General features: G+C 45.0%; 1 protein-coding gene across 1 annotated transcript in view; it reads right to left on the reverse strand.

Annotated features, from left to right (window-relative positions):
* PDE1B (phosphodiesterase 1B) overlaps nt 1-22525 on the reverse strand; it is a 1091117-nt gene that overhangs the window by 584913 nt on the left and 483679 nt on the right. Inside the window, exon 5 of the mRNA XM_078688664.1 lies at nt 1864-1980. Within this exon, the coding sequence (XP_078544790.1) occupies nt 1864-1980 (117 nt within the window). The remainder of the gene's footprint in view (nt 1-1863; nt 1981-22525) is intronic.

Genomic DNA, 22525 nt, shown 5'->3' on the forward strand with positions numbered 1-22525 from the left:
TCTTAAATCCTGACTTTGTGTTTCTCCAGTCCATGCACTCTTAACATATAATGCCTACCAGTATGGGTGATATGTGACTCCTAATTCTTATAACCTTCATTGTTTTAAGTGATATTTCCTGTGCCTTGATTTACACACTTGTATGATTTATTGTCTCTGCATAATGAGTGTGATGTAAAGCTCTCTGAAAACATATTTTGAGATGAGTAGCGTTATAAAGGAAATTAAATGAAGAAATTAATTAGTGGGTGCTATTTAAATCATTAGTAGTGTCATTACTCATGCAGATCGATACATCTGACTTTCTTACAGCACATCTGACTTTCTTACGTCGCCTGCATGTTTCTTACATACAGCGTTGAACAATATCTAAAACCTGCCTCTAAACCATAGTTTTTCGTGAATTCTTGTGAAGTGATAACAAGCTGTGTGCCTTTGTTTACCTCCACTGCATAGACATTTAGTTTTTAGGGTCTAGGTAGGTCCTAGGTAGGATGATAACCGAACAAAAGGAGTAATGATTCCCTTCAAATGGGGCTTTTGTACTGGGCCCACTTGGAAGAGAAAGACCCCTGGCCGCTTGCAGGTTGCTACTCCAACCCTAAAAAGCAGACAGCATGAGGGTGCTGCTGAATGTGTCCCAGTGTCGACAAATAACATGCAGCATATTTCTCTGGCTCCAGTCTGGACGATGGATCAGTGATAGCTGCCAGGTCCACTTGGATCCCCTCATTTCCTGCACACGTTGAGAAGGAACCTGCATGAGGAGGAGAGAGACACATGGGGCCTCATTTATGAGAAATGACGCATCGTTGTGTGAAAGCAGCGATGCGTCACTTCTCAGTGCGCCCTCCTCGTGACATGATTGATGCATCATACTTATAATATGACGCATCATGTCGCAAGGAGTTACAGATACGTCAGTATTTCTGACGTATCTGTAGGCGCAAAAGTGACGCATTGCTGTAGTGTGTCACAAAAGTGACGCAACTCCAGAAATGTGTACATTCACATGGGGAAGTCCCATGTTGTTAGTGCCTGTGTTAGTCTTACTCCTGCCATGAAGCAGGCGTAAGATTTTGACGCATTAGCGGCCAAGAAATGGCGCAGTGAAATCTTATAGATTTCACTGCGTCACTTCCATGACCTTTTCTTGCGTCAAAACGCCCCCCTTGCATACATTATACCTGGCGCAGGTATAATGTGGCGCAGGGCTTTACAAAGTGACGCATCTACCTAGATGAGTCACTTTGTAAATATGGAGCAACAATTTTTTACGCCACTGGTGCATCACAAAAAGTGACGCACCGGCGGCGTAAAAGTGACGCATAGCCTCATAAATGAGGACCTTGGAGTGTAGGGTGGCAGAGCAAAGAGACAAGAGGAGAAAATGAAACTAGGGACCTTAGGTGTTCCGCAATCTCGCCATTCAGCAGCGTCTCTGGCAGGCTCCCAAGAAACGCTTTGGAGCCCTGCATGTATTTATTCGTTTATTTTACAAGTTAGGTTCTCTGTAGATGGCACCAACTGGGCACTGTCAGTGGCAGAGAAAGTGCACGTGCTGCGGATATTTTTCTGTCTTTCAGGGCAGTTGGCCTCCCAGGCATATGAAAGGAAGGAGGTTTGAAGTTGAAAGATTTCAAATTATATGAAATTGTTCAATGCTGAAAAAAAGATGAAAGAAAGGGCCAGACACAAAAAGCCACGTTCTGTGATAAAATGCTTGACTGACAGTCTGACAATGGACAAAAGGAGAATCAGAGAGAATACGATATCAGGCAGGGAAAAAAGAAATACATGCACCCAGAGCAACAGAAAGTGAGATAGAGATAAAGGGGGTGACGGGCAGATATCACGGTTCACCTTGAAGCGGCTGTTGAGATTGTGTCTTGTTAAGAGCTCGAACACGATGGTTTTCAAGGCGTGATCCTCGCTCACTCTGTTCAGTGCAAACACGTCGAAGCCCCACAGGTCCAGGTTCTGCAACACACAACAAACTGGCAATTACTTCTCGCGGCGCGGGACGAAGGACACAAGTAATACTCTGCAAGGTGACTTCCCCCCGCTGCCCAACAACAGAAGCCTATCCAATCAGGCTCCCCCACGCGCACGCGCCGCTACTTTAGCACTGTCACCCTGCCAGCCTGCGAGGCTGCGACACACGCACATTAGGGTGACCAACTGGCATTGGTGCAAATTCAGGACGGTGAGTGTAAAAATTCAGGACAAAGGGTCGAAATTCAGGACACAAATTCAGGACAGGAGGCCAAAATTCAGGACAAAACTTCAGAACAATTGGATACGTTTTACAGACACATTAGAGGTCGCGCAATAGTATAGAAGTAAGCCCAGCCATATCCAAACATATTCAACAATTTGCAAACCTATTCATCATGTATCCGTCATCTATCATTTCACTCATCCATCCTGTCATCCATCCTTTCACTCATCCATCCATTATCCATCAATCCACCCTTTCACCCTATCCATATGTACACTCATCCATCCACTCTTCTACCCATCCATTCATTCATCCATCCAGCCATTTACCCTTTCACCCATCCTTTCACTTACTCATCCATACACCCAATTACTCATCCTTCCACCCTTCCACTCTATCAGTCATCCATCCATCCTCCCTTTCTCTCTCCATCGACCCTTTCACTTAGCAATCCTTCCTTCCATCCACCCACCCATCCATCTACTAATCCACTCATGAATCCATCCATTGACCCTATCACTCATCCATCCTCTCATCCATTTATCCTTTCACTCCTTCACTCATCTATTCATCCTTTTGTCCATCTACCCTCCCTTTCACTCACTCATCCATCCTTACATCCACCTTTTCACTCATTCGTCCATCCATTCACCATTGCATTTATCAATTCATCAATCCATCCATCATTTCACTTATCCATCCACCCACTGACTCAATCATCATCCACCTTTTCACTCATCTATCCTTTCACTCATCCAGCCACCCTTTAACCCATCCAGCTACCCTTCCACCCATACATCCAGCCATTTACCTTTTCTCTCTTCCATCCTTCCACTCACTCATCAATCCATCCATCCTCTCTCATTATCCATCTATTCAATCTTTCATTTATCCATTCACCCTTTCACTAATTCATCCAGCCATCCACTCATCCCTTCACTTACTTACTCGCCCACCTTTTCATATTGATTTTGAGCAGACCCTTTTTGACAAGAGGCCCATCAAGAACTTCACCCTCGCTGCATGAGCCATTCCAGGACTGGTACAGAAGCCACCCAGGGCAGAGACAGGATCCAACACACAGGGGGGGACAGGAGCCATCACAGGCCGGGGGGGGGACAGGAGCCATCACGGGGGGGACCGGAGCCATCACAGGCGGGGGGACAGGAGCCATCACTGGGGCGGGGCAGGAGCCATCACAGGAGGGGGAATAGGATCCACCAGGGTGGGCACAGGGGGGGGCATTGAGTATTCTAGTATAATCTTGGTCTCTTCCAGGGTGGGGTAGGGCTCCTCACCCCCTCCTGGACAAGACAACGAGAAGACAAGCTCTTTCCAAAATGTTAGTTTTGCCATCCCCCACTGTGATGTACAGTACTGAAAGGAGATGCTCCAAGAGAACTGATTTAACTGACTGTCCTCCATACTTTGTTAATCAGTGTGGGTGCGATTGTGCCATTTCTTAATTTTATTACATTAAGACGGCATGTTAGAAGAACCGAGGTTTGCTTATAATTTAGTTACAGTAATTACGCTCTTTGAAGAGAACCACGTGCTGCACAGTGTAATCAGGGCCGGTTCTAGGTTGTTTGGGGCCCTGGGCAGTAATGGAATGTGTGAAGCCCTCCTAAATCGCAGAGACATGGCGCATTCAGGGCTGTTTGCATCTGAATAGATGCCCCTGCTCCTGAAGCTGCCGCCCCTCCCTCTGTCACCTTCAAGTACCTCTTAACAGCTCATCAAGGGCTGGAGGTGTGAGGGCTGCCATCCCGCTGTCTCTCCAATGCTGCGGGGTATGAGCTCTGCATCAGAGTCAAGAAGGGAGGAGGGTGGAAGCTGTGCCGGCTTTGGGTTAGTGCGACCGGTGCCCGGGGTTAAAATTACGGACAAATGGCGTCCGTTAAAGAATCCTTCACGGACAACGGACAGACGGCTGAAATTACGGACTGTCCGTGAAATTTACGGACGGTTGGTCACCCTAACGCACATACAGGTCACTCCTTTTCAGGACGTGCTCCGATGTGGTGGGTCTGCCTGGGACTATGTGGAATCATGTTGGCTGGTGCTTAGAAACACTACTTGAAGCAATAACTCGAGGGCCTCTGAAGGTTGTAAATGGATCTACAAGGCTTCTGGTTTACGTGGTTGTGTTGTAACACAGAGCTGTGTTTGCACAATGTTTGCAATGCAGGCCCGACTGATATTTAGCAAGGTTCCAGCACAAAATGATCATTTCGGATGGATAGGAAGAATCCTGCCCCGCTGATATACACTAAGGGGCATATTACCAAGCAATAGCAATAATTATCGCTATTGCTTGGTTAGAGACAAAAATTTACCGCTGAGCTGCGGTAATTTTTATCGCAGATAAACCTTGGTATTACCAATGTTTATCGCAAATGCGATAAAAATCGGCCGCAATGCATGAATATCGCTGAAAAGTCAGCGATATTCATGCATTACCAAGCTAATGCTCTTAGCCATGTTATCCACCTCCCATTGGATAACATGGCTAAGAACTGCTCAGGGCAGGTGTTAGCTTTGGGAGATATTCGCGCTTAGCGCGAATATCTCCAAAAGTTGGTAATAGGAGATAGCGATGTTAGCGACTGTTTCCAGTCGCTAACATCTTGGCACGCCCACTTTGCATGTCATTAGTGATAAATATCACTGACATGCAAAGTGGGGCCCAAGATGGTCGCTATCTCCTACTAGCTGTCGCTAACAGGTGTTAACGACAGCTAGGTAATAGGGAGATAATTTTATCTCCGCTTTCTTGGCTTTTAAAGCCAAAAAAGCGGAGATAAACCCCCTTGATAATATGCCCCTAAATTCTCTGTGATCCGTGTCAGTGACTATAAATGCAGAGATTGAACCATGCTTGGACAGCATGCCTCCATTCCGGCATTCACAATCATAGTGACACAATTGTAAAGCAGCCTACTACCAAAATAATACAAGACACGCTGTAACAGGAACATATGCAGGGTGCTTGCAAAGGTGCATGAGAACTGTAGCTGCCACCTACCCAATACCAGCTGCTGACTTCTCTCCGCAGTTGATACCTTTCTATGCTTTGCAAATTGTAAGGATTGAGGGAAGCCATTTCCCCAGCCTCTTCATCAAGCGACTTGCAAGAAGTCGGTATATTGACTTCTAGCAAGTCGCAAGACATTGGTGAGTTGCAATTCTACCTTAGAGCGTTGCAATGTGGGTTTTTGCAATGACAAACACATTCCACTTTGCTCACACAAAGCTTTCTGATTGTAAAAGAAAAGATGCAGCATTCTAAACATTCTACAACAGTATTGAATACATATAATTTTGGTCAATATCATAAAGAAATACCAGGCACTTTGTGGCTCTTTAATCACACAATCAGAAAATTGATGCAGCTGTTGGTGTGCTGAAACCACTAAAGGTCAATACTAATCCAGGTTATTCACTGATGCAGCAATATGAACACAGATCACAAATGGCACAGTGTAAATTGTTTTACTCTCCGTGGTTGTGAATTTGCACCATAGTGTGATTTCCCAGCATTGTGTTAAAATGCATCTGGAGCCACTGGATGTACTTGTTAGCCAAAGAGATATTACTATTCACCAGTACACATAAGTCACCCAACCATACCTTAAAGCAGAGGTCTTCAAACTTTTGGATGCCGAGACCCCCTTGTAAAACCTTTTTAGGCGTAAGGACCCCCTTCCGACAAAAGTTTCTAGAAACTGGTACTCCTCATCATCAACAACTATCGACAACCATAAATGCGCCTGTTAGACCTCATCACATCCATCCATCCATTATTCATCCACCCACACTTTCACACATCCATCCATCCTTCATCCATCCACCCTTTTATCCTTCCATCCATACATCCTCCCTTTCATCCATCCATCCATCCGTCCTTTACCCATCCACCCATCCATCATCCATCCACCCATCATTCATCCACCCACCTTTTCACACATCCATCCATCATTCATCCATACAACCTTGTATCATCCATACATCCATCCTTCGTCCATCCACCCTTTCATCCTTCCATCCATACATCCATCCTTCATCCATCCACCCTTTCATCCATACATCCATCTTTCATCCACCCACCCTTTCATCCATCCATCCATCATTCATCCCCCACATGTTCACACATCCATTCATCATTCATCCATGCAACCTTTTATCCATCCATCCATCCTTCATCCATCCACCCTTTCATCCTTCCATCCATACATAAATCCTTCATCTATCCACCCTTTCATCCATCCATCCTTCATCCATCCACCCTTTCATCCATCCATCCATCCACTTATCATTCATCCACCCACCTTTTCACACATCCATCCTTCATCCATCCACCCTTTTATCCATCCATCCATCCACTTATCATTCATCCACCCACCTTTTCACACATCCATCCGTCATCAATCCACCCTTTCATTCATCCATCATTCATCCATCCACCCTTTCATCCATCCATCCATCCAGTTATCATTCATCCACCCACCTTTTTACACATCCATCCTTCATCCATCCACCCTTTCATCCATCCATCCATCCACTTATCATCATCCACCCACCTTTTCACACATCCATCCTTCATCCATCCACCCTTTCATCCATCCATCCATCCACTTATCATTCATCCACCCACCTTTTCACACATCCATCCGTCATCAATCCACCCTTTCATTCATCCATCCTTCATCCATCCACCCTTTCATCCATCCATCCATCCATCCAGTTATCATTCATCCACCCACCTTTTCACACATCCATCCTTCATCCATCCACCCTTTCATCCATCCATCCATCCACTTATCATCATCCACCCACCTTTTCACACATCCATCCTTCATCCATCCACCCTTTCAACCATCCATCCTTCATCATCCACCCTTTCATCCATCCATCCATCCACTTATCATTCATCCACTCACCTTTTCACACATTCATCCTTCATCCATCCACCCTTTCATCCATCCATCCATCCACTTATCATTCATCCACCCACCTTTTCACACATCCATCCTTCATCCATCCACCCTTTCATCCATCCATCCATACATCCGTTTCATGTTAATGACTAATAGCAGCAGACATAGGCAAGTATTGCGCTCAAACCATAAAGTAGGAAGGAAATGCACACCGTTTGCATTTAATCCAGGGTTAGTCTTTCCAAAATCGCTCTAACCCACAGGTTTTGTACAGCTCTTAGCAGCAGGCACATTAACGTACTCAAATATCTTCCCATAATGTGTGTAACTTGGAGAACTCGGCTATTAGCCATGAGTTTTCACCTGCCAGCAGCACTGAAATGGAGGTGGCTCCCAGGCGCTATAAATCATTATCAAGGGCAGTTGTGTGTAAAATCAGGCTGTTTACTTTTACGTTAATCGCTGCAGGATGTTTGTTTTCCTTATTCAGTATCACTTCCGAGTCTCATTCCAGGCACACTGACCTACATCCCGGCAGTCCCGTCTACCAGCTTGCTTATCTTGTATTTCCCCCGTAGGCCCCATCCTCTTCCCCAGAAAGGCTCTGCCTGAACTGCTAATAAATGTGCTACACCTCTTGCTCTTTTCCAGCCTCTGGAACTCCAGCTTTTAAACTGCAAGAATAAAGCTGCCTCTGATTAGAAATCCCATGCCCTCCACCCCCTGGTATTACCATTATTATTGTGTATCAGTCCATATTAGTTTCCAAACTGTGTGCTTGGTGCACATCTTTTCGCGGCGCCCCTGGCTACTTTCTTTTTTTTTTTTTTTTTTTTTTTTGATCCTTCAATTTTTATTTCAATCTTCAAACATGATCTTGACAAAGATGACAGCCAACGCGTTTCGCCCAGAACGGGCTTCCTCAGGGCAAGATGTTTTTTTTTTTTTTTTTTTTATTTCACAAGAATTTTTTATTGAGAGAGATGAGTAAGCATTACAGGCGTGAGCAGAAATCATGCATGGTTCCGGTATCAACAAGAGCAAGTACGCAAGTGTAACGGGAACAAAGGAGGGGTAAATTAAATTAACATAAGGAACGAAAAACAATAATCAATTTAAACAAAAACAGTAATGTAAAGCACAGGCATTGCATCAGTACATTTACAAAGGTTACAGTCATAGGTGGCGCAAGGTAGTCATATAAGTCAATGAGGATAGTCGCTTGGGCAGGTAGGCAGCCCGAACTATGGGCAGGGTGTATATGTGCATAATCATGGTGGTTTAAATAGGTCGAAGTGAGCGTCCAGCGAGGACCATAGGTTCCTATAGGGGGGGCGCCAAGGTGTAGCTGCCAGCGCAATATTGTCGGCTCCTCTGAGGTTCGATACCCAGTTGAGCCAGTGGGGGAAAGAAGCTTTGCCAGTGTCCTTCCAGTTGTTCAGTATGAGTTTGACCGCTGCTGTCAAAAGTAAGTCAAGTAGGGCTTTATCATTTTCATTGAGGTTAACAGCTTTGGTGAAACCCATGACTAAGGTTGCAAATTCCCTCGGGAGCGAGACATGCAGCACTTTGGTGATAAATTCGAAAATTCTATCCCAGTATTCGGACACACAGGGGCATTTGAATATTAGATGTTCAAGGTCCCCACCCTCTGCCGTGCAGTTCCAGCAGGAGTCATCTTCCTTGATGTTGTGCAGGAAGAGTCTCCTAGGAGTCCAAAAAGCTTTGTGGAGAAGCCAGAATTTAGATTGGGATAATGTAGGGCTGATTTTGTGTCGAGAGGCAGATTCCCATATTCTGGCCCACTCTGCTTCCGAGGTTGGTGTGGAAGAGTATGAGTCCCAGAAGGACTGTGTGGATGTTGTCAGCTTCGTGGACTGTGGGCGGATCAGTTTGTATATTCTGGACACCTGATGACCCAGTCTATTGATCGTGTGTAGGTAGCCAGGAAGGGAGGGGGTGATGTTGGATAAGTCTGTTTTGGAGAGGGCCACTTTGATATGTAAGAAGTAATAGAAGTCTATGTTCTGGAGTTGAAACTTGTTTTGTAGGTCGTTGAAAGTGAGTGGCAACGGACCATTAAACAGCTGATGAGGGAAGTGTATACCCTTCTCTATCCAAGCAGGATTATTCATTGGTTTCCCTTTGTATAGCAGTCTGGTGTTGTTCCACAGTGATTCCCATCTTGATTTACAAAATTGGTGCGGTAAAAATTTGCTTAAGTGAAGAAGGGCAGCCTTCGTGTTTCTGAAGATGGTACCTGAGGACACAGTGGGTTGTGGTTTGGTAGTGAGGAGGGTGGAGGGGGGAAGGCCACGCAGAATGGATCTTTCCACCATCAGCCAGACTGGGGTGTAGTCTGGGTGGGGAATGAGCCAAAAAGCCCCTTGTCTAGCTAAGAACGCGGTTTGGTAGAGCCTAAAGTCGGCCAGGTTGACGCCTCCTAGGGATTTATCCAGCCTTAGTTTTTTTATGCTAATTCTGGCTTTTTTTCCTTGCCAAAGGAAGGAGGAAATTACTTTATCAAGTTTGGAAAGGAAATCCTTTGAGAGTGTGAGGGGCAGCATAGTGCTCAGGTAGTTGATTAGCGGTGATATCATCATTTTTATAGCTTCAATCCTTCCCCACCAAGTGATAAATCGTGGGGACCAGCCGTCAAGGATTCTTTTAACTTTTGTCAATGTCAACGTTTCGTTGTGTGCGAAGGTGCTCATTAATTTGTCGGTAAACTCTATTCCTAGATATTTTATAGCTCCTGTCTGCCAAGCTAGACCTGAGGTACCAAGAACTTCTTTGGTGGTGAAGATGTTTAGTGGTTTAACTTCGGACTTATCTTTGTTTAACTTGTATCCCGACAGGTACGAGTATTTGCTGATTGAGGTCATGAGACCCTCGATCGATTTGGCCGGGTTTTCTGTTGCAATTAAAATATCATCAGCATACGCTGCCAATTTTATCTGAGTATCTCCAAAGGAGACTCCCTGAATATCTTCATTCTTTTTGATGTCAGTTAGAAGGGGTTCAAGGGCCAAAAGGAAGAGTGCAGGAGAGAGCGGACAGCCCTGTCTGGTACCTTGGTAGAGGCGAAATGGGTCAGAGAGGGTGCCATTAACTGCTATCCAAGCCGAGGGGGAGGCGTACAGGGCCATCACCATTGTGATGAACGACTGTCCGAGATTGAATGAGCGCATACAGTATTGAAGGAAAGACCACGAAACCTTATCGAAGGCCTTTTCAGCGTCCAGGGTGATCGCAACCATCGGGGATTGGGAATTGTTAGCTTTCTCTAAAATGTGGCACAGAAGTCTGGTGTTGTCATTTGACATCCTATGTTTCAGAAAGCCAACTTGCGACGGGCTTATTAATTTGGGAAGAACAGCGTTTAATCGGTTCGCTAGGATTTTGGCATATATCTTGCAATCAAGATTTATCAAAGAGATGGGGCGGTAGTTTTTGGTGTGGAGCGGGTCTTTTCCCTCTTTAGGGATCACGACTATGTTGGCTTCGCTCATAGAGGGTGAGATACATCCACTGGACGCCGTAGAGTTGAGAACAGTGTGGAGCGTAGGGGTAAGTTGGTTTTCAAAGGCTTTATAAAAAGAAGCAGTGAAGCCATCTGGGCCGGGGGCTTTGTTATTTTTTAGAGATTTGATGGCCTCTGCGATCTCTGTTTTACTGATGGTGGAACCTAATCGTGTTTTGTCAGATTCTGAGAGTTTAGGAAGGTCTAGAGACTCAAGGTATCCGGTGCAAGCTGCTATGTCCAGTGATTTGTCATTCTTGTAAAGCTCTTCGTAGAAGGATTTGAATGTATCAAGGATTTTAGTTTGGTTTGTGTGGGTAGTGTTTGTGGCGTCTTTTATTGATGAAATGGTAGACAGCTTTTGCTTATGTTTGAGATACGAAGCCAGCATTTTACCTGCTTTATTTCCTTCGCAAAGCTTTAGGGCTTTGAAGCGGTTAATCCAAACGCCCGCTCTTTTACTAGTTATGGCATTGTACTCATACTTCTTTTTAGTGAGAAGGTCGAGGGAATTGAGGTCTTGAGGGTTGGCCTTGTGCCGGTCTTCTAGGATTGTGATATCTGGTTCCAATTGTTCCAGGTCTTTGTTTAATTTTTTATTGGTTTTAGCTCTAATATTTATGATGACTCCACGGATTGTGGCCTTAAGGGCGTCCCATAGAGTGTTAGGCTTGGTATCAGCGGTATCGTTTAGGATTAAGTATTCCTCGATGGCATCCGCTATCTTAAGTTTGTCCTCTATGTTGGTAAGGATTTCGTCGTTAAAACGCCACCTTCTAGGCGGGCGAATCGAGCGGGAGCCTGCAAGTTTGGTGTGAATACATGCATGATCAGACACTAGTTTGGGGGCAATACCAGTTTCTTCAATCAGGTGTGCGAATGAGGTGGATAATAGGATGAAATCAATACGTGAATAGGAGTTATGTGGGGCAGAGTAGAAGGTGTAGTCTCTCCCATCGGGGTTCTGTAGTCGCCAAGAATCTTTGAGACAGTAGCGCTCACAGAGACGGAGAAGGGCCCCATGTGATCGTGAGGGGTGGAATGAGCACTTGGATTGTCGGTCTAGTAAGGGGTCTAGGGGTAGGTTAAAGTCGCCCCCCACTATTAGTAGCTCATCTTGGGAGATATGTTCAATGGACCGAGAGACTGAATCCCAGAATGTGGGATCGTCGGAATTAGGGCCATATATATTCACTACATGTATGGGATCGTCCTCTCTGCGTAGATGAGTCACTAGTAATCTACCATCTGTATCGTGAGTGTGTGATAGCAGTGTCAGATTGGCATTCTTAGACAACAGTGTGATTACACCACCTTTCTTTTTTAACGCAGGAGAGGACAGGACGTGGGATGACCAGTGTATGTTAAGGAATCGCAAGTCCTCCTCAGAAAGTTTTGTTTCCTGTAGAAGAACGATATCTCCTTTCGCTTTTGCTAGATAGTCGAACACTTTCCGCCTTTTCACCGGATGGTTAAGTCCTTTGACATTTAGTGAAATCACTTTAAGATCGTCTTTAATTGAGTTGGAGTTAGCCATCGATGAAATGTGTCATCGCCCGTTGGGAAGCTGGCGGGGTGTTGCGACGAGTTCGGGTGCCGTAATCTGACAAAATCGGATAAATTTCAGTACAACCTTTTTTGACAATATGCAAAAAAACAAGTGTTGTGATGCGTACCTGCAGCCTGGGTTGTGGAAACAATAAGGGATAAAGTGGATTTGATGTGGCGAGTTGTGTGTGGCAACTCTGTGAAACATAAGTATTAGCATAAAAAAACAGAGTGTGATACAAAATGAGAGGGAACCTACTGAGACTCTGCCAAGTGTTTGCTCCTACATCGTCTCTCTTTTCCCCTCTCTCTAAATGATCCCTCCCTCTCCCCCCTCCCTCCCTCCCCCCCAAATACGTACGTAGGGAGTACGACGACAGTACCATGCTACGCAAAACAGGAGTAACAATAACAATAATGAGTGCATATTATCAATCCCAGATGAATGTAGACGGTTAGTATAACCAACAGTATAAACAACAGGAAAGTGGCCTAAAGGAGATTGTTAGCAAAATACTAATACGATTAACAGGCCATAACAAGTTTGACCTAATATGGACTAAATAGGTAACGGGCAGTGTAGAGATTATGAGAGTATCTAATAGACGCGACCATGGTATACTCGTTGGGATGCGCTACTCCCATCATGTGTTAAGTATGTGGAATGTCAAGATCCAGAGTGGAGGCGCTACTTTGAGATGAGCAAAATGTACAAGAGTACCCATTGGTCTAAATGCATAACTTGCGTGAGTCATAAGCATTCACAAATCGTAACTAGTCACATGCTATATGAAGTCATTATGCTGGCCATAGGTTGCCACGCTTACAAACTCACGGTACTGTAGCTTCGATGAGCCTGGCATGCAGAGTTTAGGAGCCCGTGTCACGAGTCGAGTAAAGTTCTATGGAGGAGGATTCCGTCGAGGCAACCGATGCCGGTCCACTGGATGATTGAAGAGTGACATGGATCTAACTGGCTCCATCTTGTTGAGTCGGGCACGTGGTCTTCCTTTAGTTGGAGAAGCCGGTCGATTGGTCCATTTCTTGCGTTCGACATTCTTCGAGAAGATGCGCCAGGACTTTCGGGTCGGTGAAGAATCTCGGGTGGCCATTTATCATGATTCTGAACTTGGTTGGTCCTGCGAAAGAGAAGGGGATGTTCTTGGATCTAAGTTTAGGGCGGAGGTCCAGGAAGCCCTTACGTACATCCACTGTGTCTTTGGAGAAGTCCTGCGTGAAGATGATCCTGTGTCCTTCCCATGTAATGGAGTGATTTTTCCTCGCATATTGGAGAATCAGATCAGCGTGCTGATATCTGAGCGGCTTGCATATCATTGGCCTGGGGCCTTTAGCATTCCTGCTCGTGAAGGTAGGGATCCTATGCGCCCTGTCGAGTTCGAGGCCATGTGGGAACTCAGTCTTGGTAATCATGGGGATCCATGATTCTAGGAAGGCCACGCAAGAATCAGCATCTTTTTCTGCGTTTTCTGGTATGCCGAAAATTCTAACGTTCCCCCGTCTGTTGCGGTCCTCTAACTCCGCATTATGGCGTCTGAGGGCGTCGGTGGTGTCTTCCAGGCGTTGGATCCTGGATGTTGACTGTCGCGATAGATCCTCCACATCGCTAATCCGTTGTTCTGCGGCTCCCAGGCCCAAGGTTAAAGCGCTCATGTCGGCCCTAATTGCAGTCATTTCAAGTTGCATTGAGTCCGTGTTGGCTTTGGTCGATTTGGAGATATCCGTAAGGTCTGACAGTTTCTTCAAGATCATCTCCATCGTAGCCGCCATGTCCGCTTTGCTTTTAATGGGCGAGTCGGAAATCAGAGGTTCTGGTTTCACCTTCTTTGGGTTGTTTCTGTCTTCTCTGTTAGCCATTGTGTTAGGGAAGTTTGGCACTATTAACCCCGCTGATTTTGTGTAGAAAGAGCTTGAATCAAGAGGGTCCAGATGTCGAGTGCGATAAAGCAGTGTTCAGCGTCCAGTGCGTGGGCAAGAGTTGGTGGACAGGAACCTAAAGCCACATGGATACGAAGGTGGTACGTGACAGTCACCAGAAGCACAGGAACGTGGGCAGATTATCACGTTCGTTAGCGCTGGTTTTGTATTGGTTAGTGACCTCAACAGACAAGGAAAGAGCTAATGGGCCTCACTTGTAGGGGACCGGCTCCACGTGGCAATAATAGTAGCACCCCAGCACCCATTCCTCATGTTGGCATTGGTGAGAGCAATTGCTGGTCTGAGGGCATATGCTGGACGAAGTTTCTGCCTCTTGACTTGATTTTCGCCGACTTGTTAGGGATACCAGGGCCAATGCTGGTTAGATCACTTCATATAATGTCAGGAGAGGTGGTTGGTTACTTTCCCTTCGTTTGCCTGCTCTTTTAGTCGCTCGGTGAAGGCGCTCGCGTAACTGGAGGAGCCGCCATTTTAGGGTCAGGCAGGACGTGCTGAACAAACTAATGATGCGGGCGGTTAGGTGGTAATCCTCACCTTAAAAGAGGAGATCTGTGTGGCGCTGGAGCGGCTCATGCTCCCTCGGATACTTCGGTCCTGCTCTGCGGTAGTAGGGCGCGAAGACACTACGTTCCTTCAGGCGAAGCCGTCCTGACACCGAGGCGCCATTTTAATTCATACCGCTGTCGGCGCGTGGAGGAGTGAAAAAAACAGCTGAAGTCCACAAGTAAGTGTCGGCCAGCCCCGTTCAGGGATCCGGAGGGTGCCACATGCCTTTAGGCAGCGAAGTCCGCGATCAGCAATTGCAGCCAGTCTCGAAAACGGTGGGAAAGGGATCGAGATCGCTCTCCTGTAGAGCGGAGCTCCAGGTTAGGCGGCCATTCCCACTGCCGTCCAAGCCACGCCCCGCCCCTGGCTACTTTCAATGGTGCACTGGGGAGCTCTACAGCCTCCTCCCCGAGCCACCCCACCCCGCTCCCCCTTGTGTACGTGAGCCCATCTGAAACAGCTTGGACACACACAAAGCCACACCAGAGTACTTCACGGGTCGTTAATGTGGCTTTGATGTTTTTCACCCCTCGGTGTGAATTAGGCCTCCGCCGTGAGCACCCTCAAACAGCCCGACGCCACTAAGGCTAACCACGCGTTTCAAGGAACTGGTCTAACAGAATCTGCGACCCCCTTCCCAGGACTCCACGACCCCCCTGGGGGTCGCGCCCCACAGATTGAAGACCTCTGCCTTAAAGTGTCCTCGGCTAAACACATTCTTAAACTCAGATCCTGACGGGATGTCACTGACACATGGACATCTACAACATAACCAGCGCAGCCCAACAGAGACTGAATTGGTACTCATAGACCGAGAAACCACCGAGCATCTCAATAGTTTTCATTATAATGAGCATCTACTAGTGCCATTCACCTTCTTCCAAAAGTGTCAGCCTTACCAGGGGATTCCTTCTGGTCATTCAAGAACATTTCAAGACAGGAAAACACAGGTTGCCTCCCAAAACGTTACTGTTCATAATTAAGCCCTTCCTCCCGGTTACAAAAGTCTGATCCACTATCCAAGTCCTTTTCTTGTCATACATTGACTCAGTTAATGCTCTACTCATTTTACCCTCAGAGTCCACATTGACACCAATTAAAATGGCTTTTCATGTAGTGCCTCAATAAATCATCAATCAAAGAAAGTGTAATCACTTTTTCCTCACAGTGAAAGGTTAACTTTGGCTTCCTCTCTGTTCAAGAATTCACTGCAAAATTTGTTGTGTGATCTACAAAGCAGTTCACCTAAGAAACCACGACTACCTGTCCTCTATCCTCAAAAACATTGGGGCTAAAAACTGCCCTAGGAGCAACTACACTTCCCACATTGGAAATACAAAAGAAATTTTCAACGTGTAAAGCTTGAATTGACCATATGTGAGGCCAGAAACTACTTAAAGAAATTTTACCTAAATGACTAACCATTTAATGAGGGCAAAATACTAAACTTTTCTGTAAAATAACTTAATATTGTGCTTTTTCTCCTGGCAACCCATTCCTGCATGGAACATTTAGTCCTCCAGTCTGAGACCCTGACTTTCTGCTCCAAGAAATTTGAACCCCCTTGGAAAGAATCTAAATTTGCTTAAGAGAATTTTGCTCAGCACATCCATCTTGACTATACCAGACCAAGATAATGTATGTGTGTGCCTTTAACTGATATTATTTAACTAAACCTATTGATCACATAAACAGATTTTTACTGAAAAGATGCAATCAACCTATTCTGAGATAATAAACCCACCTTTAGACATCACCTTTGACTTGCTTGAGTGAAGTGAGCTGATCATTTTTTAATTATTTTTGGTTACATTTTCCACTAGTCCAAGCATTCATCTGCAGCCTGCATAGGCCACCTTCAAAGATCCGGGTCTAAGATTTCTTCACATTTTCCACCTGGCTCTTACAGGCCCCCTCCTGTGCCCTCGCACCAGCAAGCGTGCTATAAGTTTCACAGTCTTTTCTCACCTAGCACATGTACTCCTCATGAGTACTACTTGTTTCATGCATGCTGCACAAGGGATTGTGGTACCAATTTTTTTTTTTTAAGAAAGTCCTGTGACATAAGTATTGTGCAATAAAAACCTTCTACAGAAATATTGCCCCATGGTAGTTAATAATTGAAAATATAAATCAAATTGAATGATATTTATGTACACAACATGAAAGACATTAAGATATTCATGTCAGACAGTATTTTAGTATATGACGCTCTCATGTACAGGCCATGAGGTTGGGTGTCTGCAGGAAAATCTGAACATAGACAATCTTCCATTCTACATGATACTGCCCCTTGTTTGAACACCGGTCAATGGTAAAGGCTCAAGAATGTCAAGATTAATCCTTTTCCAGGTCCTTGCTGTGTAGCAACTTTGGCATCACACTCACAACAGGACAGGCAGCTCTATCAGAAAGCTGACCCCATGGCTGCTTCCTTCATGCATGCTTGGGTACTCTTGCCAGTGAGGTAACTCAGTGCCAAGAAATGATGATATCCTCCAATCAGAAGCAAGAAGCAATATGGTGCAGACAAACCCTGCGTACTGGCAATTTACTACATAGCAAATACATTGTTGCCCTTTAGTGGGAAACACCCTTCCCAAGCATCAAGAAACATATCAAATTGTCTCAGCAGCATTTGTAGGGTTTCTCACATTTAAAATATTATCGGGTCGCCCTACTCCATCACTGGCACACACTCATTCACAATGAGGCACATGCATAGCCACTTATTCCAAACATTTCAGGGCACACTGATTATTGTATATGCAATTTAGAATACGGTGCATTAGAGCAAATCTTAAAATATTCAAGACTTCAATTGTAAAATTTCTACTGTTTGATCCACAAAACATGAAAAGTTAAATAGGAATTCAATTTTTACCTTTTTTTTAAGCTCTACCCTGCCTGGACTTTTTTTATGTTTTGACTCTATTGCATTGTGGTTCCTGATAACTGTGTTAACCTGGCCCAGGCTTTGGGGATACGTTTGGTGTTCTGCCAAATATACCAAAAGAAGAGACAAAGGGGGATATTCACAAGGAAGTGGCGTACAGAGGCGTTAGCCTTCTTGACCCAACGTCTCTCTCCGCCACTTCGGAAAAGAAAGGCTGCACCATATTCATAAGGACATGGTGCAGCCTTGCTTTTCCCCCTGCGATGGCGCTAAGTTTCACAACTTAGCACCAACGCAGGCACCCTTTGCACAAGAGTGAAAGGGTGTCTGCAAGTAGGGAGGTTTGTTTATGTTCCGGAAGGTGTCCCGTCCTGCACATAAACAAACCTAAAATGCCAGTTTGTAACTTACATGTGTACTGCTTTATGCATCACACATATAAGTTACAAAACGGCATTTTAAAAAAAAGGTTTGTTTAGGTGCGGGAAGGGACACCTTCCTGTACATAAACAAACCAATGCAGTTTGCATGTTCAGTGTGTGCTGCACAAGGCATCACACATGGAAAATGCAAAAACGAGAAGAAATAAAGCATTTCTCCTCGTATCGCCAATTTGAGACCAGCGTTTTCCTGGTCTTAAGTTTTACGTAAGCTCCTGTTTACGCTGCCCTTGTTAATAGGGGGCAGCGTAAATATCAATGGGCGTTGCGGTGGAACGCCCACTACAACACCCTCTGCACGCCCCTTTCACGCTAAACACAGCGTGAAAGCGGGCCTATTCACAAGGTAGCGTTAAGCCACGTTAGGTGGCTTAGCGCTGCCGTGTAAATAAGGCGAGCCCGCTATCGCCACCACAAAGTCACTGAAAGTGACGTTGTGGTGGCGATAGGGGCTTGTGAATATGCCCCAAAGTATTCTGTAATGAGAATTTACCTCCTCTGGATTTGGGTGCTGTGGAGGAGTCAGTGGCATAGCGCAAAATGACTGGGACCTCCTGCAGAATGTGATGAGTGGCCCGATGTTCCCAGATCTTAGATATTTATTGGCCTTGGACTGAGTGGGGGCCCTTAGAAGAGTTGGGGCCCCTTGAAAGGTTGGGGGTCCTTGTGTGCTTCACAGGTCTGCATTAGACCCCTAGAAAGGGTTGTTAATATGCAATGCACTTTTGTTTTCTTCTCTAAGTCTTTCCTCCCAGTGACTTCCTGAGAGTCAATGTAGAGCCAAAATGAAGCTGACAAATAGTGCATTCGGATTCTGCTATGCTGAACATTAACATGGACAAAAACAGTTGCTACAAATCTATTTGTATATGAGAAAATCTTCAACCTGTGAACAACACTTTTCAAGTGCATTACTGGCTTGTGTCGGAGAACGTAGTAATGATGTGAAGAAACAAAACGTTTTTAAAAGAAATTGAGTGAGTATGTGTGTAAAATGATCATTATGACCATTCTGAATCTGTACATGTTACGTTGGAGTGTGTTAGACCTGTCAGCTTAAGAATGGGGTAGCCCCAAACATTTTGCCTTTGATCTGCATTTTTTTGCTGCTCTTGGATTTGTTGGCCTTAGGACTCTGTGCACTTTACCACTGCTAACCAGTGCTGAAGTGTGTGTTGCCACTCCCTGAAATGTGGTACCATTGAGTTCCATCCAGTTGGCCCATTTAATTTACTTGTCAGTCCCTAGTAAAGTGGTACTACATGTACTGTAAATTAAATGCAACTAGTGGACCTGCAGCACTGCATGCGCCACCCACTTAAGTAGCCTTTTAAACATATCTCAGGCCTGTCATTGCAGCTTGTGTGTGCAGTTTAGAACAGCCATTTCGACCTGGAAAAATAAACCTTTGGCTATGCTAAACTTTCCTTTTTTTTCCATGTAAGCCACCCCTAAGGTAGGCTCCACACTGCCCAAAGGGCAGTGCGCAGTGTATTTAAAACACTGGATATCACTTTAAACATTTACATGCCCTGCTAGTGAAGAACACTTACATTAATGTTTCACTCCTGCAAGGCCTGCCTCCCTGATAGGATAACATTGGGTTGCCATATTACATTTAATAAGTGATAGATTTAATTTGGGAGTAGGTAGGAATAATGAGTTTGTTGTCTAAAGAACTATAATTTAAACCTGTCTTTAAGGGTAAAGCCAGTTTTAAGTCACAGTTCTGAAAAGTCTACTTTTACAAAGTTGTCATTTTCTTGTCCCAATCACTGGGTGCCCGCAGGCTGTACCCGGACCACATGGCTAGGTGTATCTGGCAGTTGGTCCTTTGTGTAATGCTACCAGATGGTGAAACAAATGGAGAGTAGCTCTTGGTGGTGGGGGGCATCTCTTACTTGAGGAGGGAGGGGTGCTGTCACCTGCAACACTTGCACATCACAAATGCTCAACCCCAGCACACTCACAAAGAGTTTGAGCAGGGGCCAGGTCAGGGATGCAAGAAATCCCAAAGACTTCTGGGGATGGAAACATCTAGAGCCTTTGCACACACCTTTGCGCCATAGGTCTAAGGAGTATGTGTGATATCTGGCATACATTTTGTACTGGAAGGTCACCCTTGCAGTACAAAATTCAAAGCTAAGACATACTTCAAAACTTTTCAAACATTGTGTGCTGTACAGTGCAGCACACATCCAAAGTTTGAAGAGTTTGGAGAAATAAAAGCCCCATCTACAAATGTTAGTAGATGTGCTTTGCATCAAAAGCATGGATGTTTGCAAGATAATGCCCATGTACCATCTCTCAGACACCCCTTTGACACAAAGTAAACCAAAGTAGAGCTATCTACCTTGCATTACTTAAGGCAACTTTCCAACCTAAATCATGATTTCAGTTGGAAAATTGTGAGAAAGCGCCAAACAGAAGTAAAAATTTGTAGGGGTGTATCAAATGTACAAGTAGTTAACACCCGCATATATAGAGGATTTACTAATCGTGTTCAAATGCAATGTAGGGCTGAGAACTAATGTACTTGGTGTTAGAAATACCTGGAGAGCTAATGTTAAGAGTTTTGAAAATCAATAATGCCGTTTTAACATAGAGATGTTGTTTGATGTGAAGTCTTTCACTAATAAGAGATGTGTTTTAATAGATCACCATTGTGACTCTAGATCTGTTTTATTAAATTCATAGTTGTACCTTTTTAAACGTGATAAAATTGCTTGTGGTAGAAAAATGTATTTTGCTTTAAGATGGAGGCTTAAAGAACGAAAGATATTGTTCATGCTAGGATGTGGGCACATAAACGTGCAGAGGCCCAGTTCATAGAAATCGTGTAGGCCTGATCGAAGATGCCTTGCTTAGCATTAAATCTTAGAAATGTTTTTGGAGAAAGCTGCCTTTAGCTAAAGTCAATTGCAACATTAAGAAATTGTGAGCCGATTCACATGTATTCCTTTGCAGGTGCAGGACCAAGTAGATAGTGGAGTAGAAGGGCCCATTGTGTATGAGTGTTAGGATACTAGGCTCAGACGTGGAGGAGTAGCCGAGGAATTTAAGGAAGCAACTTGAAGCGAAGGAGAGCCTGGGACCCAAGGACGTTTTAACGGACAAGGATGGAGAGGTGCCATAATGGAAAATTCTGAAAACCAACACCTTCGAGAGGGGCGTACCTGAAGGCGTGTCGTCCGCATTGTGGGGTTTTGTATTAGGGACAGCACCCCGAGGGAGAGAGAGAGTAGATGAGCTGAGGAGCGAGAGGGAGCGGTTGACCAGGCAGAGAGCTTAGCTATGACTGAGGAGTCTTTAGGCTAAGTCATGAGAAAATGAGTGAACTTCTTTGGAAGTCGCCACTGCTGACACCTTTATTAGATTGGGCTATTGTTGAGCAGGGGTGTCACTTAGTATAGTGTAGGGACAGATTAACCTGAATTTATACCTTTTATCAATGCATACTAAAACTCAGGTTATATCAATTCTTGTTAGCCTGATGATTCTTGAATTGATTCTTGTATTATTCCTGAGCCGTCTGAGACTCTTCCGTAGGATTATGTTTGTATTAGAGCCTGTTTATCTTCTAAACCTTTTGCTGAGGTGTTTATACATCCAGTTGTTTTTGGCTTTGTAATAAATCTTCAAACTTAGTCCTTAGTCGGTGGTTCTTTGGGGGAAACAGTGGGAATCGTTGAAATTGATTGACTATTGTTAGATAGATTGCCTAATTCATTCTATGACAGGTAAAAAGGTCCAGTCGACCTGAGATGGGATTCTGGAGAATGATATGCAGACTCTAGAATGAAAATCCCGCCTTTCCAGTTGGTAGCAGAGTAGGATGGTTTATCTTCTGGAGTGAGGGCAATCTAGAGTAGGTTGAGATTTCCCCGAGGCCCATAGAGATCCAATGACGAGCGTCCAGAGAGTCGCGGACGGAGGATGGCGTTCCTTGGAAACTGAAGGAAAGTGACGGTGCGGCAGAAAGCAGCAGGTCGTAAGAGAGTGAGTATGAAAACGGTCATGCATTGTTAGATCGCGGTGTTACGTTGTATTGTTGTGTTGTATTGTCTTGCGGAGTTGAGTGCCTGTAGTGTGAAAGGAGAACAGGTTGTGAGCGCGCGCAACCAGTGAAATCTTAGGCTCAAGGGGAGTTTAAGTGGTTCGGGTGTATCGAACACCCATAGTAATTGTCGACCATTGTTAAGGGGGTCATGAGGTACCATTGATCGCCCGCAGGACCGAGATAGGGGGAACGAATGTGTGAGTGCGTGGGTAACAGACGCTGGTCGGAAGTTGCCGTGTGTTTGTAACCTTTCAGTTGAGGCGATTGTCCGGTCGTTTCGTGGACAGACATTTGCCAGTTCGGTGACAATTACAGTCAGACTGTGGACGTACAGTCAAGGAGGGGGTTGCTTGGCCGGAAGTGATCATTTCCAGTGTATGATTGGGACGCATGCG

This window comes from Lissotriton helveticus, chromosome 1_1 (genome assembly GCF_964261635.1).
Source record: "Lissotriton helveticus chromosome 1_1, aLisHel1.1, whole genome shotgun sequence".
NCBI classification, from domain to species: Eukaryota; Metazoa; Chordata; class Amphibia; order Caudata; family Salamandridae; genus Lissotriton; species Lissotriton helveticus.